Source organism: Pogonomyrmex barbatus, unplaced genomic scaffold, assembly GCF_055798465.1.
Source record: "Pogonomyrmex barbatus isolate J1 unplaced genomic scaffold, ASM5579846v1 scaffold1, whole genome shotgun sequence".
Lineage (NCBI taxonomy): Eukaryota > Metazoa > Arthropoda > Insecta > Hymenoptera > Formicidae > Pogonomyrmex > Pogonomyrmex barbatus.
This window is the reverse complement of record NW_028297098.1, coordinates 24036443-24053682: the sequence shown is the minus strand read 5'-3', so window position 1 is coordinate 24053682 and position 17240 is coordinate 24036443. Positions and strand designations below refer to the sequence as shown.

Sequence of the window (17240 nt, the reverse complement as noted above, 5' to 3'; positions counted from 1 at the left end):
GCCAAGATTATTTGTATTTTTTTATATTTGATGAAACGCGGTTTTCGTGCTGACTTGAAGCAACGACGAGTGAGGCGTTCTCGAGATTCAAGAATTTCGTTTTCGCCTGTGGTGCATGCATGTCACGAGTGGAGTTTTCCATTTCGTAGAGCAAGTTCTGAAGGATGCGGAAGTAGGGGAGCATTGAAACTCAAGAGCCAGGTACGGGCTAGATCAGCCGTTCAAGTTTTGATAGCACGATACGAGAGGCAGTAGGCCCGCGTAACGTTTTATTACGCGTCACGTAAGGATCGAGAGAATTACGTAACTTGGAATCAGAAAAGGACTAGAGAGTCAACCCATCAAGAAATTGCCCCGCCGTTTGCATTATCATTATCGTTATCGAGCACTTGCCGATGAAACGGTATACGATATCACAACGAAGGCGAATATATTTCTTTATGTTCTCTGAAGGTGACAGACATTTTTCTTCCTCATACACGCTTACCTTTGACAGATGAGAGTTGATCCAATTTATGAAGGTTTTCTTTTGTACGCGTTCTTGTTCGTCTGAAAGAAGAAATTGAAATTAGATTAGGCGATTTTTTTCCATGAATTGATTAAAGAATTTATTTATTTGCGAAAATAAGGAACCGATTCTTGAAATTGCGTTTTTTTGAAAGGGCACGTTTTTTTTGAAAGGATAAGTATAAATTATTCATATTATATGCATTGGATGATAAATGTTGAAGAAGAACATTCGAATAATGTGACTTCTCGTGGGCATTTGTGAATCGTCAAGACAATCAATTATAAGGATTATGCGAAATACATTAGTGCCGTTTTATTTTTAAATGTGCCGTCATTTTTACTATATCTTGCTAGGTACAGTGCCGTATACGTCGTACGACAATGAATATGCAACTAACATATACACTCGCAGGGGCATGATCGTAAAAGTTAATCTTTCACGTAAATCATTTGCGATATGCACGTCTATTCCTAACGCGGTCCGACTACGAGGAAGAGAAATTAATCGCGCTAGTCAACGCAGACGAAGCGAATATGATCGATGAAACGGATTTTGTACTCTTTCACAACGTCAAAGAATTTTTTTTAAACCTTTCTACAAAATTACAAGCTTCTTTTAACGTGCAATTTCCGCTACGTACATTTGCTTAAGTGATTAAAAAAAACTTTCATACGAACTTTTTACGTGATATCTCTGACTTGAGGATCTATTTTACTATTGATTATTTATTCATTTTTATGCTTGAGAAATACGGGGATGATGTCCAAATGGATTTATTCCGGGCGTTTAATAACGTTTAATGTATGCAATTTAAATTGGGATTCTTTTTCTGCCGACATGTGCCGTTTATGAGGTTACGACGATTCCTAAAAGTCTGCGAAAGTCTGCGGTTCCCGAAATAAAACAGTTGCGTTTGATGTCACCAACATTAACGTCATTGCCTTGAGACAATGTTCCTTTTCATCGGACCTTTCGTATGGTCTGGCGGTATATATTATGTCTTCGTGTTACGAATACGACGATGTGTTTTGCACACGCACAAGATACGCATCAACATAGTGTGCGTTTATTACGTGTGTGATATAATCAGCAAAGCTGACGATAATTAACGAAGACGCGTTGCCTCGTTCGATGCAATTCTTCTTATTTATGAGTCAGAAATATCGTCAGAAGTTTACCCTTTCGTTTGATCTTACATTCGGATGTTGCATTAATCGGATTTCTTGACACTGAGCCATTAATTTTTCTGAGGACGTAAAGGTGATTGCCTTGGAAAATACAGACTGTGAATTTAAAGTTGCAGTTGAGTTTCGCTCAAGAAGATATTAGAAGAGCTTTTGCTCATTCGTTACGCTTCGCAAATTCTCCTTTCGATAAGATTAACGAGGACATATTCTCAAACTCGCACATACGAGAGAAGATAAGAAATAAGATGCTAAAAGCGGTATTGTCGCGCATACATAAAAGTTTTTAGAAATATTACATTAATAATGTACATCAATAATATTACATTAATAATATAAATAATATATTATCATAATGAAAGTATAATATAGTAATGTTTTATTAATTTTCATACTTTGTAATAAAAGATTATTTCATATTTATACCGTTGATTACTCTTATATCGAGATATACAAAATTATTTTATTTAAATATATTACACGTGTGTTCCAAAATACAATTCATGACACATCTTTGTACAATAAATTCTTTGATTCAATTTATAATCAATTTCTTCTCAAAATAGTTTGAATAATTTGAAAATAATAATTTTATAATCTTTAAATAATGATCGAAAATAGAAATCATAAAATTTAAATAAAACATATGATAGAATCATGTTGTTTTTGTACTGATACGTATATCTTACTTTAATAAAATTTTAATGCATTTCTAAATAAAAATATAATATTAAAAACTGAAAAGATACGATAAATATAAACTTTTCTTAATATTTTTGGTAATTATATAAAATATAAAACTGATAAAAAAGAATTGTAGTTAAGATTGAATATCAGATAATATCATAACTATCAAATATTTGGACAAAACAGCTGCTATGAAAACAGCTTTTATTATAAAATATCAATTATTAAAATTAATAAGAGATGATATAGTTTAGTGACAGTGAGGAGACTTTGTAGGATTAGCCGATGCGCGATAGCAGCTTAGACGAGAAATACTGACCTATTGAACTTTTACGATATATGGGAAATTGTAAGAAATTGCTATCTCCAGTCTTTATCGTCTCTTTATCCGCGGTAGATCGTGGTCACAGGACGTGGGCGAAAGTTGATGATCAAATTGCATTGTGGTGCAGCCTAGTAACATTGAAAAGGTAGGATATTCCTACGCATTTTCATTGCCTCATCGTGAGTGTCATGGTTACGATAAACTGTTCGACACGTAAACACAAAACGCAAAACGTGATGTTTACAAAAGCGATCGATTACACAATTTTCGATGGTTCTACTCTGCCATAAATATTAAAAGTCAGATAAGAGTACAGTAACGTAGATTAAATATTGGTGACTATATGTATAATTATAATGGCAATCATCATTCGTATGATTCATTCGAGTTTTCACGATATATAACATCAACGTTATAATGTAGTGTGTAGTTCAATCATTTGTAAGAGGCTCGCGTTTGTATCATTTCTAATTTTAAATCCAGCAGATTGGACGTGATGCGCATAAAAAAAAAAAAAGATTTACCAAACGTACTCGCGCTTTATTCAAAAATATCCGAAATTACACGGCGTGAATGCTGCATTTTGCATAATGTTTGTTGAGCACTCACGCCCACCGACTCACGACATCCAAAATAAATACCGTTTTAAACGAGCGGAAATATTATTCTGTAACATGTGAGTCGCTCTCGCCGTCGAGAGAAACATTCAGGATTCTGGGACAAGATGATCCGCCGTATTATGTCACCGATGTTGAAAGTCAGATTTTGCGTATCTGCGTAATCGTCCGAACTAACCGACACGCGCGTGTATTTTTATTTTTATTGATATTAAATATTCCTCGTGTAATATAACAGATTCTGTCATTGGAGTCGAGAGATATCGATCACGGGATATTGATATCGAGATACGGATAACATTAATCTGCCATCTCAGAATTAATATCATCTATATTTCTTTCTCAAGTGTATCTTTATCTATTTTTTTTTCTATCTACGTGTTTTTTATTATTGCTCGATGTTACCTCGTAGATAAATATTTAGAGATCATTTTATGGGATTTTTCTGTTAATTTGACTGTTACATGTAAGTCATTCAATCTTGTTCGAAGAGAAAATTTGCTATAGTTTTTGAAAATACGGTAATTTCACAAAATATCAAAAGTCAAGTTGTATATATTTAAAAGGAAACAGTAATAAAAATACAACTATATTAAATAATTACTATATATGATTTAGTTCCTCAAAAATCCTTGTCATTCTCTATTATTAGCTCTCTGAGATATTACTTCAAATCATTCTGTACGCGATATAGAATAAATTTTCATCGTAAGCAGAAATATAAGACACGATTACGTAAGTTTAATTTCAGTCGTCTCTATATCAAATGTCATGATTCCTTCGATTTACGTGACTATTCCGGTTGGCAGAGCACTTGTGTGTTCATGTGTTTGAGTAAACTATTCCGAAGAAAAAAAAACGATAGGCAAAGACTAAAGCAGCGGTATATTAATGGGCCTCATTATACGGCGTCACGGAAGGTAACTGTGCCGCTGTAAAAATCAACGTAGCAACAGGAAATTTCAGCTATTGTGTGTTTATCATGGACGAGAGTTTACGGATTAAGAACCAGAACGAAATAGATGCAAAATGTTCTAAAATATATGTCTCGATTTTTATAACAAGTTTTTTGACCAATTTAAGTAAACTTTGAAATTTTGTTGAAAACAACGATGTCTAGAAAACTAAAGATTGTAAAATTCACATTTTAATTTTAAATAAATGTTTTAAATTAAAATCGAATGTTTGGAGACATATATACTCTATACGTATAATGACTTTTCCAATGCGGCTTTATAACTTTATTCGAATGACTTTAAAAATAATAAATTATAAAATTTGCATAATACGTTTTCCTTCTTCTTTATTGTTTGCGTAGTTTGTGTTATGTACAACACAGTCACGTTTACGATCGATTTATTTTTATTGAAGCAGGTAGCCTGATAGAAGAAAGATTAACGACACAGCACGAATCGATATAGAAACTTTGAACTGAAACGATCAACCCACGGAGGTCAGATCGTTTTCCACGTTCACCACGCCAAGCATTGCTTCTCGTGATGGTTCAACCGGTCGCGCGAAGAAGGAAAATTTAAATAGACGTTTAAAGCAACCGGAGACAGTTGCGTGTTGCCGTTTCGCGAATCGTGTATATCATAAATAGTCACTAGCGCATTTGCAGAATGAATAGATTTATCTCAAACTTAGCGTATTGCAAAGTTCGTGAACTTTTCTTTGATTGTTGCTATTTGTTGTCGTACAAGTAAATCGCAAAACTAAACATCGAAAATAAGTCCCCATTTTAAACTGCATAGTGTTTGACATGTTTGTTGCTTTGCAAAAATCTGAATTTTATAACATAAATATCTTTCATCATCTCACAACGTATTTCGCTGATAAATTGTTTTCACATTCAAAAGTTGAGTTAAAAATTGAAATCGAAAATTTCAGATATTTGTTATTTATGAGACACAAAAAAATCTATTATATACACTAAATATTCTAATCCTTTTCATTGCGCAAGAAGACGAATATCATAATTTCGCGATCGTATTTGTGGTTGCCAACCAATACTACGATAGCCATGCAAGACAGCAATGTCTGAGATGTCTGGTTTCCATAGGGGAGAGGAGAAAAGGGAATCAGTAAAGTGGGACAAGTTCCCGAGGATGAGGTCAGACGATGTCTCCTCGAACGAGACGGGACGAATTATGAGAGAGAGAGAGAGAGAGAGAGAGAGAGAGAGAGAGAGAGAGAAAGAGAGAGAGAGAGAGAGAGAGAGAGAGAGAGAGGATCAAACATATCTTAGAATCTACCATATATCATTTTTACGATGACTTTTTGTATAATCAAGTTCCCTCATTAGAATATTTCGACGATACATTATGCAATTGTGATCATTAAATTTTAAATGAGCAATAAACACATATGAACATTCAAAGAGAGAAGAAGAAGAGACTATTATGACATAACATTCATTTCAGATTCATTTAGATATGTTAAAAAATAATTACACGCTAACTGCAAAGTATATTATGTTTTAACACTCGTTGTGTTTGAATTGTTTAACATTGTTGTAGATATAAGCGTGGAAATATTTTCATAGATTAGAATGATGCATCTCTGTATATATTCATGATTCAGTAATGAAAAATGAACGCGGTAAGATTAATTGAAGAGATACTTTATCGGGTATGCAAACGCAAATTAAGAAAACATTTTTATGTCTTTAACAAGTCAATTAACAGTTGACAAATAAAACAACAATATTTCATGGAATAAATGACGTTGCGCGTAAACTTGACACCAGCCGTGTCTCTTGATAACAATTTGCAGTATTTTTTTTCTTAAATATTTTCCAACTTTATCTTATCATATATTGTACAATTATATTAATTGTTTTAAGTATTAATACGTCATTTTAAATGTTATTATAATTATTAATCATAATCAGCTAAAAGTGCTTGCAATCATTATAAACTTAAGATAGTAAAATGTTGCCTTGCAAAATTAATGACCACTATAAACATCACCGTAATAACCAACATCCATTAAATTCGTTGCTAAGAAATAAAAATGTAATTATTAAAGTTTCAGTATAACTCTATTGCTTCATATAAAATTTACGAGACATTTACTTCTTGTTCATCGCTAAAACATTAATATAAAAATATATAAATACATGTATATTTTCTATATTCAAAATCTTCAAAAAATTTCCTCGTGAAAAACAATCCTTCAGAAGTATTTAGATAATTATGTAAGTCTGCCCCTATTGTTTTACGTGCTGAAAGCAGCCAAACATGTGTAAATTGTTATGACAGAGAAGCCCTTTTTTCCGACAGTCTGATCGCCACCCATTGACCTACTTTGCATCTGACCAGTAAAGAGGTTTTAACGACTCCGTGCACCAATCGAAAAGCCAGCCCTGAGATGAGAGATAACCGAGCATGGCCTTGACATTCATACGATAACTCGGGCGATTTATCAGACGTACGAATATATCTATGACTCTTTATGGAAAGGTGCCGTTTGGCATTTAATTCGAAGCTTAGCGTGTCAAATACTCGTGATCGATATGTCATATCATATAGATGATATTAATAATAAATAACCCGATAAAAAACAGTCGTGATAAAAACAAAAGTTACAACATAACAGAATAACATTGCAATAATGAGTATCTCCCTCTCTTTAACGCTTCCCTTCTATTAAATCGTTAAAACTTGGGAAGTAAAACTTGTAAAAAAACGAATTTAAACTTAGGAGACAAATTCGAAATTGATTTCTGTATATGTATTTCATATGATATATTCAAATCTTGTCAAAGCAGAATCGCGAGAGCTATAATAAATTTCATTAGAGTCATTAGGTCTAAGATCGAGATTCATTAATATGTATGTCATATCGCTCTTCATTAGTTCCATCGGGTTCTAATATTTGCACGCGAAATTGTTTCTTAATTGTTTGATAATTGGTGTTCCGCATAGGCGATGAGGTAAGATCGCATGTTGCGGGCCGCGCACATGGCCTGTCAGGCGAGCTATGGAAATCGCAGCATGCGAGAGTGCCATGGAACGAACCAGCCCGCAGAACTTCTCGTTTTACTCTCATTAACACGACGGACAATCAACCTTTCGCCGCATATACGCGCGAGAATATGTGCTCTTTGAACACACGTGTGGGCGCGGTATGCTTCCTCGTTTAACGAGCCTGCTCCACGAAATTTGGCGCACTCGATTAATCCGTCATCCGATGAGAGCCACGACAGAATTTTACCGCGAGAAGTGTGACCAACGTGTGAAAATACGTTGAATCGCATTCTCACGTTTTATTTAGTTGTAATGTCCATTTTTCGGTCATCATAAGTTTTGCGTGCATCATAATTTTTGTATGTCAGGTATTTGACGTTATTATTATTGGCGGCATTGTGATTGTAATTTCTCCCTGTATTTCTCTGTATAGAGGAGCTCTAGGGAAACAGGAGAACGGATAAACAGAGGTGGATTAAGATAGAAAGATAGCCTTGAACTGAGGTTCCCGTGATCGTCATCGTTGTCTATTATACTAGCGCGCGTTACGAGGCGCGTTACGTTTTATACGCAGCTCGTCGTTGAATTAGCATGAATGGCGACGCTACAAAATGGTCCCACAAATAATTATTCTATTATGGCAATTTTCTCGCCCGTATAAATTGACTGTATTTATTATATCTGCAAGAAGTCTTTTTTTGCATTCTGCTTTCGAAAAAGATATTTTTGCTCTGCGATTATCGCAGGGTATCTGCGTATATCGGCGTATCTGCGATCAAACATTGATAATCGCATTAGCGCTTACGAAATTAGAAATTATATTTAAAGGCTCTGAATAAAATAAAATAAATTTGATTTCGCGAATGCGTAAACGGAACGTAACTGCAAGATTTGCAAAATGCAAGATTTATAAAATGCAAGTGTCAGTCGAAATCAATGTGTGAAATCGTCGCTTGAGTCGTCAACACACTGAATAATTCTAAATGTGCAGAAAATGTCTTTTCTGAGTAAAGATGTGGAATACGGGTTACGGATAATCGATAATAGCAACTATTAAACTCATCAACGATCATCCTCTCGTAGAGTATTCATTTATTACGAATGTCAGTACTTGTACGCAGAGGATTTCCGATACTCCGTGAACGACTGTCACGAGCGAGTTGATGTGCACGGCGAAAACCAATCCGAAACAACAGAGAAGGCAACAGACAAAAAGAAATCGACCTAGCAGCCTAGAGATTCTTCTGATTCTTCAGCCCAAGTTACACCTTTGTACCTTTGATCTCGGCGATGTGCGCGTCGTACTCGCTTCTGCTACGCACATACTCGATTCTCGCGCCGACATTCTGGAAGCTCTGGCTGCGATATTCGGCATACCACTCCGACGGTGGCCGTTCGTCCGACTCCGATCGCTGGACCCGCGGACTACTGCATCTCCTCTGCGACAGGCTCTCCTCCGAGGGAAATCTCGTGAAGGAGGTGACCGAGCTGGACTTGCTGCCGTGACTCTGCACGCCGTGACTGTGACTCTGATAAGCCGAGTCCTCGAGGACGTGCTCCTCGCTGGGAGTCCTGCTGGATTCCGTCAAGCGCTGCTGAACGACCCCCCCGGTGTCGCCGTTGCTCGTGCTGGCCGAGCTGATCGCCCGCACGCTCTTCCTCACGGTGATCTTCTCGAATTTTACAACCTTGGCGCCGTTCAACTCGCCTTCCTCCACGAGTCGCTCGAAGCTCTCCTCGAACGAGGAGTCGCTCGCCCTGGAAGACGGTCGCTGGTGCGTTGGCGATCGAAAGGATGACACGCGCGCGTCCGGGTTCTCCAGGAGATCCTCAGCGCTAGGGCTACGCCCGGCCGACCAAACCTGTTCGAAAAAGCTCACCCGGTCCCGCAGCCGGTTACCACGTGGCGTTCTCGGGCTACCACCACCACCACTATCACCGGCGCCGCCAGCGCCGGGGCTGTCCACCCTCGGCGGGGTCGGACTGCCTTTGGGTGGTGTCGATCGCGACATATTCCAGGGGCTGTGAGTCCCTTTATTTCATCGTTCTCCTCACGATTATCAACCGGCACGTCGCTCGCTCATCAAGTCCGCACGTCAGTCCGGTTCTTCCCTCTTCTCTTTCCCCTCCTCCTTCCCTCCCGGTTTTAATTTTACGCCCGAGATCCTCTACTAGTCCAACACCTGTTCTCTCGACACCACACCCCATACACTGGGTTGCATATGCCGCATTCGCGCCGACGTCACCTGTTCCGTTTCAATTGTCAAAAGCGCGCGAGTAGTAACAGACGCGACGGGTCGTCCCATCAATCTCGGCTCGACGTCAATCTGCAACCCTGCCTGCGAATATACCTCGGGCTGATCTTCTGTCAGCACCCATGACAGCCGAGCGCGCACCTATACGTATAGCTCGCGTCGGTGGCGCGCGCATGGAATGTACGAATACGGAATGTATACGGTATGGCCGTGCACGACGGGCGCCGGTTCGATACTACCGGCCTGTTGTCGAGACCTCCTCCTTCGGCCTCCTCCACCTCGTACCGCCGCCATTCCCACTTGCCCATGATGACGCGACGCGGCGCGACACGGGAATGACGCGGAATGCCGGTACCAAAGACGGACTTGATCGTGAACTCTCTAAAAAGGAAAATCCACATTTCTTCCTGAGATCCTGCTTCTTTTTCCGTGATCGATCGATTCTTCCATTTTGTCTTTCCCTCCCGTTTCCTGATCCGTTCGATCTACCTACGATGCCAGCCGGCGAGCAAACTACCTCGTCGATCGTCAATGCGGTTGCCTCAGGTGTTACCTCTCTCACGAGAGGAAATTTGGCTTGGGACGACTCGCAATTAATCAATTGATTATACGATTAAGAAGTAAGATTGCGTTATGGTATGGGCGATTTTGTATAATATACATATACAGAATAAGAGACCCAAGATAGACAGAAAACTTACTCTGAAAGTAACGTGTATTCTTGTTTTCATATGAAATTTAATATCTTTCAAAAACTGAAGAGAACGAAGAGATGAATTGCTATGAAAGGGATGGTTTACTACGGATTTTATTTGCTTTTCCTAGAGCTTTACTTGCTAATCCCTACTAAGTTGGGGTTAAGGTGTATAGTGAAATAAATGTCGGCGTCAGAGACGAAACCAGAGTGGTCTAAGATTGACGTTGTGGTGTAATAAAGGAGATTAAAGGTCTTAAAAGATAAAGATATACACGAAATTGTGCATCAAAATAATTTGTAAATCTTAAAAGGAGTTGAGAAAACTTCAAAAATTCAAGCGATCATTCACTAATATAATACGCAAATAAACGTTTTCTATTAGTATGCATGACGTAGACATGGAAATAAATTAAATTACGTCATGCGCGTAGTTGCAACGCAAATTAAAACAGCTAAGTGCGTATAAATGATCGTTATCTCTGATCCCATCATTTCGCGAGCTGGGCAGAATTATCGTGCCATCGCCCAAAGATTGCTTCGAACAAGTACTTCTCTTTTGTTAATAATCAGTGTAAAACGATACGATTTCTTTAATACGATCATTAATGTCACGAACCAGTCATTAGTTTCATCCGTGCGAGCGTTACTCTGACACGTCTCAATTATAAAGCAGCTCTCAATTATAGCGCATCTCGCATCTTAATCACGACATGCAATATCCAGCGCACGATCATCAGCTTAGAAATCGAATTACTTCGCATTAGATTTAATCGACCGGCACGATGTCAATTTCATACACATTTATCTCTCCAAGTGGATCCGCTTGTACGAGCCGCGAGATTTATTAAGAGCACGTGAAGCATACGCAAGTACACATTAGAAATTTTGTAATGATCATGATCTATTAATAGTGAAATTCCAATTATCCGACGTTCCATCAAAAAATCATCTTGGCTTAACGATACGAGATATATTTGTGTGACAAACAACATTAAGCCATCCTTCTTCACATTGAAAAGTATAAGTATTTCCAAAAATTGTGTTTTGAAACTTGCCAGGTGGCTAAATTAAATAAAAACGCTTTAAATTAGGATACAAATTATGATGCAAAATACCTTATGATACAAAAATCCGGCATTGTTCTTTTATTGAATTTTTGAAACAAATTGACTAAATTGAATACTTGGACTATGATTTTTTGGGAATTTGGTATGTACGAAAATGATCGGTCTGTGATATCAGTGTTATCTATCGATGAGATGATACGTTCCAGCGGGACCAACGAAGTGTCTCTGACAGGAAAAGCGAACGTAACGAATTGCGAACGGCGCGGCAGGTGTTCGTCATGTCTATTTATAACTCGTTCACGTCTCCGCTGATTCTATCCTATTTTCCCTTGCACCACGGTTCGATTCGACGAGTATGCGAAACGCACAACGCGACGTCGCGATGCGAGTAGATGCTCATTGCGCAAGAGGCGCAACGAATTATACGATCTTGCGAGTGCATATCGTGTCAGCGATATAACAATCATCCTTATTTTAGATTATAAATTAAAATTATTTGTAGAAATTTCGAGTTTCTCAACAAATAATTTTAATTTTATTTCTGACATCTAATTTTATTATTGTATCAAAAAACCTAAAAACGTATACCTTATTCGCGGAATTCGATACTGCCAAACATCAGCCTCATCAATAAAAGATTAGAAAATTATAGCAGAAATAAGTTTCCCCTCTAATGTTGTTTAAATATCGAAGAAGAATAAGAATTTTATGGTTTCCTTATGGCATGCATACGCAATCTCAGAGCCAATATCCCCATAGCCGAAATTTGCGTGCGCCAACAACACTGCTTCGTGATTTGTATCGATGAGAGATAGTTTATAATTAAGGGTTTCATAGGAGAATGAGGATTTAATGATAGTCCATTTTGGGCGGCGCGTAACGTGACCGATACGATTCCATCGCGAAACGAATCGATCCCCTAGGGGCTTCATAAAACTCACCCTGCAGTTGTTGGATGGTAGCTTGATACTCGGCGAGCTTTTCGTCCACGTAATCCTGGCTCTGACTGGCGATGATCTCGGCTGTGCTGGGCCCGCTGCTTTCCTCGTCCGTCTGCGTGTGATCTAAGGGCACGCCAATGTACTCGTAATCTCCGGGTCTGTAGGGTGCTATCAGATATTCCGGTGGTGCGCATGGTACCGGCGATGCCGAGTCGCTTCTGAAAAAACTCTGGAAGGAAAAGAATGTTTTAACAGTGCCATCCCAGTTGACAACGTGTTTCCTATCGACTCGTCATCACTATCATCCTCCGCGCTGTAGAAACAAATACCTGCGTCGGTATGAATGGCCTCGGCGCCTGACTGCTCGTAGGGATCGGCGAGGGCCATCGTGGCCTCGGGCACTGGATGTAACCGGAAGTCGGACAGCCGAAGACGGGCGACATCCCGGGTGAGATCGGCATCCCGATCGGCACCGGACTCATCGGATGTATCATCATTCCGGGATACGCGAGCGGCGATATAGGACGACTCGGATGGATCGGAGTCGGCGGTCCGCGATAGACCCGTCCCTGCGGATGCGGCGATGACGAAGGCGTATACGGCGAGGCGGGCCTGAAGGGACTCGGCGCGCTGGGCGCGCTAGATCGTCCGGACCAACCACCCGGAGGCACGTAGCCTCCCCCGGGTGGCCTGGACGGATGCTGTTGCGACATTTCAGATTACTTCAACAGCCTGCCGCTTTGCTTACGACCTGCTAGCATCGCTGCAAGAAGAAAAGCGCTTTAATCTGATCTCCGTTATTTTTATTATCTCGATGAAACACTGCTTAACGTTAAAATTGGACAGTTTCGTCCGGGCTTCAAACACAAATCTGCAAATCGACTATGTATTTTCAGTTTCAGAAGCAGTATTTTTATTTTATAATGAATCTTGCCTAGACGTGGCATTTGTATTTGTATTGGCGAAACATATCGTAATATTGCATAATTTTGCGTCGCTCCTTCAAGTTAAAGCAATTCTGATGTTAATGGATCAGTGAAAAAAAAAAAAAAAAAAAAAAAATAGAAAATGTAGTTAGTTACGTATTTGCTGTCTTGAATACATCCGTCAATAAAATTTTAGTCACCTATTGTTTGAGATAAAATTGCGGAATACAATTCCGCAAATGAAAATAAGCGATATCTGGAGCGGGACATAATCTGACGTTTTGACTGACAGTGGATATTTTCAGAAAAACAAAACGGAGATGAACTTAAAGACATAAAGTGAACTCCGGGTCGCATAATAGCGTCGACTATTCGACATGGCACACGGCCAAAAGTTTCTCGAAATAGGTGAGCACCACTGTACGTATGTACCTATGAACTCTCGCACACTAATGCGGAAAGAAGGTATCCGTGTATAATTATCAAAATGTCAGAGAGAATGCGGACACGCTAGAGAAAACGAGTAAAGGGAGCGATATATAATAAACAGAGATTGTAGCAGCAATCTCGATAAAATGGATTTTTACCACTCCGGCCATTAGACGCGTAATTTTGAAGATATCTGTCAATTAAGAGGCAACCATTTGTTATATATTTGAAAGTATTCTGAACAGCATTTCGACAGATTTCCGGTCATAGAGTTCGTTGATACCAGAGATCTTGGCAACTGGGAAACTTGGAAACGGCAGGCTATATCTATTCAATTTCGCCGTCTATTTAATTTCGGCCAGACGTATCAAATGCGTCACGCCCTTCTCGGTCATAATTATCGCCTTCACATCACATTTACATTCCTTTTGAACGATAGGAATTTCGAGAAAATTATTTTTTTCCTGCGCAATTTTATTATTATTATTATTATATTTTACAATAGAGTTAGATTGAATAGCAATGTCGAGATCCTCAAGTAGCGAATTGTTCTCATCGTTCTCTCGTATTGTTCTTCACGTCTTTAACGAGTGTGCAACGAGCATTTATATTCGGTATTAGCCTCGTTCTATTGTTTCGCCGAGGTATTTTACGCGCCGTAAAATGTGAAAGAGGAAGTCTGCGATGCTGTGAACGCGCGCAGACTGAAAAGTCTTGAGCTTTTTAACCAGATACCGAGTGTAGGCCGGCTAAATATAGCGCTATTTCTATTTGCGACCAGCGCGGCGTTTTATACACGCGTCCGACAAGCCGGCAGGTATATTCGCAATGATCGCGTCGGGTATTTCGGAAACTGACACGGATATTAACAGCTGTAATCGCCTATCGTGGTCGTCGTCTGGTCGTGCCGGTTTGATCGTACCACACGTGGAGCGCTGGAAGATAATTTGACAAATGTAAATTCCAAGAGCACCGACAACAGTTCGATCTCGCAAATGAATGATCTTGCTATGCGTCACGATTTCGTCGCGACGTGCCGTCGTTTGACAGCAGATGTTTTTCGTTCAAAATGATCTTCCATTGGTTGTGATCCAAGAACGCAATCGGCATAAATCGAATAGAATGTAACACGACAGGCTTGAAGCTCAAGCTTGAAATTGAGCGAAATATAATATTTCCATTGTCTGGATCTTGTAGAATCACCGTGCTAGTTTGTATAATTTAAGAGTAAGTATAATTTAAGAGTAATTTATATCGTCCTTTGAGAGTCCGTGAGAATTTTCCGAGACATTCTTTTCGTTATGACACTCGAGCTGTATCTCATCTATGCGTGTACGTAACATATGTCTTTTTGTCATAACTCTGGAATATATTAGCGACACGAGGAAAGGTAAAACACGAGGAAATAATAATAATAATTGAAACACTGATTTCGAAGAACATAATAAATAAAAAATAGACGCTATAGACGATAATTAAAAAAAAAACACGCAGAATCGCAATTTGTAAATAACTTGTGATCGATCCGAATTTTTCTAATCGATAGAATTATAAAAAGATAGAATTGTAAAAGTTAGAATTGCGATAGTGGTGCGTTTCGCTCGTGCTTTAAAATATTTCTTGATCTTGATCTCGGTCACGCAAAGAAAAGCAGGGGGACATTGTCAGATCGCTGGAAAATTTATTGCGAAGGCAGATTATCAGTGAGCCAGTCAAATGTTAGGCGGCTCGCTGGATCCTGGACCTCGGATGCTGCGTCCAAAAATAAGATCTCTCTCTGAATTGATGATCAGAAATAGTCGGCATTCGGAATGGATGTCGCTGACAGAATCGTCCGCGCCGGTTTGCCGGTCAGCAATTATTATTGGCATCCTCATCCGACCGTCATCTACGACATGACATCACCGTACAATCACGATGCAAACACACTTTACGTGTCATTAAACGGGCATCGTAATGATTCCATTTCAATGCATACGAAGTTCATTCGCTGCACTTGACTTCAAGTAGGATATCTCAAGTCTACTCGTTAAACTTGACTTTGCACGCAATGTAGATTATTACAGAAGACTTTTTTTCTATTAAGTTTTTAGATAAAATTTGTAGTCTGAAATTTTTTAAGAAAAGAATCGAAAACATTACCGTCCTGAAATAAGAGAAATAGTCTGAAACTGTTGTTTCTTATTCTCGAATAATACTCGTACTTAACTAATACTCGTAACTTTATTTTTAATTTTATTCGAAAAATTTTTTTTACATCAATCTGAGAATGATTGTTATAAAAAATTTATAACAAAACAAAATCGTATGATCCATATCGCAATATCGCAAATAATTAATCAGATCAGAAATTATTATGATAAAATAAAATCAATAAAAATTTTATAAATTGCGCAACGTTCTGTCACCATCGCGTACGCAAACAGCCACCTACGCGAACAGTCACCTACCTTATAAAAGGCATTCCAAGATCCTTAATCATAATTTTAACATTCTTTTATGTTATTTAATTACATCGTACAAATAAATAAAATTAAATTCGTCGAAAATCTTTAATTATCTTAATTTCAAATTTTCTACAACTTGAAAGCTACTGGTGCTTCAACATTAGAAAAAAAATTTACAATAAATTTGACAGCAATTTGAAGCAAAAAAGTTAGAATCGAGTCTAGAATCTTGGATATATTTAATGCAAATTACCGGCCACTCCAGGGAATCCTTAATACAATCCAACAGACAATCTTGATATGCAAGAAAATGTGAAATCAGATTATACTTCGAAAATCGCACTTTTTCTCTCGTTTCCGCTTTCGTTGGGATTCACTGCGAAACTCGCGGTTGGTCAAGAGCTGATAGCAAGGGAGAAACTTGATCGATATGTAGTAAGCTCGGGATAGTAACGAAAAAGAGAGAGGGTGAGAAGGAGAGAGGGTGATTTCTACGGCGGATCTCGCGACGCGGACCACAGAAAGACTGATCCCGGCGCTGGATCATCGATCCAGGATGGGCGTCGCGACGCTCTCTCTCTCTCTCTCTCTCTCTCTCTCTCTCTCTCTCTCTCTCTCTCTCTCGCAGCCCGCATTTATATTTAACTTTGGCATCACTCGACATTCGACTTAGCAGCACTGCTCGTCCTTTACTCCTCGCCCTCCAACGACGTTGCCCTCGTTCTCACCTCACGTCTCGTCCCGTTCTCTTCTCTTCTTTTGACGGGCTCGCTTCTTTTTACTCGTTTCGCCCCGTGTCGAGGAACGTCGACGGGGGTGCGAGGTACCAGTGCCACGCTATTATCACCGATGAGCCAACGGCCGTCGCTCATCGATAATTTTGGTCGCTCATTACGAAAATGCGTCCAATGACGCGCGACTGAATAACGATCGAACGTGCTACTTGCGGAAATGATTTTGCGGGGCGACGACCCGATCGTGTATCTTTCTTCGTCAAGATATATAATAAGAGGTGTGCCAGATTCTAGACGCGACATTTCCACTTATGCGTCAAGAGAAGTTATGTAGAAAACTCGGTGAATCGGAAATAATTACGTCGCGACATTTATAAATGATGTAACTGATTCTTTAATAATTTCTAATTCTTACGTATAATTTTATATACGTATAATTTAGCTCAATT

At 39.0% G+C, this 17240-nt stretch overlaps 2 protein-coding genes across 12 annotated transcripts in view; both read right to left on the bottom strand.

Annotated features, from left to right (window-relative positions):
- Positions 1–9799, bottom strand: part of Msp300 (Muscle-specific protein 300 kDa) — an 89144-nt gene extending 79345 nt beyond the window's left edge. For all 11 annotated transcript variants that reach the window (XM_089085126.1, XM_089085132.1, XM_089085136.1 and 8 more), the window contains exons 1-2: positions 8572–9799; positions 488–549 (exon numbers count right to left, since the gene is read on the bottom strand). In XM_089085126.1, the coding sequence (XP_088941252.1) occupies positions 488–549; positions 8572–9307 (798 nt within the window). In that variant the 5' untranslated portion in view covers positions 9308–9799. The remainder of the gene's footprint in view (positions 1–487; positions 550–8571) is intronic.
- A 2543-nt stretch (positions 9800–12342) lies between these two features.
- On the bottom strand, positions 12343–17181 carry LOC148938288 (uncharacterized). Its single transcript, XM_089085154.1, has 2 exons — positions 16311–17181; positions 12343–13018 (listed from the first exon to the last, which is right to left on the bottom strand). Exon 2 carries the CDS (start codon positions 12966–12968, stop codon positions 12537–12539), a length of 432 nt encoding a protein of 143 aa, XP_088941280.1. The 5' UTR covers positions 12969–13018; positions 16311–17181; the 3' UTR covers positions 12343–12536.
- Positions 17182–17240: the final 59 nt, after the last annotated feature.

What these genes read in the sequence shown, in the direction of transcription:
- LOC148938288 (XM_089085154.1), bottom strand. Translation starts at nt 12,968, where the DNA reads ATGTCGCAACAGCATCCGTCCAGGCCACCCGGGGGAGGCTACGTGCCT.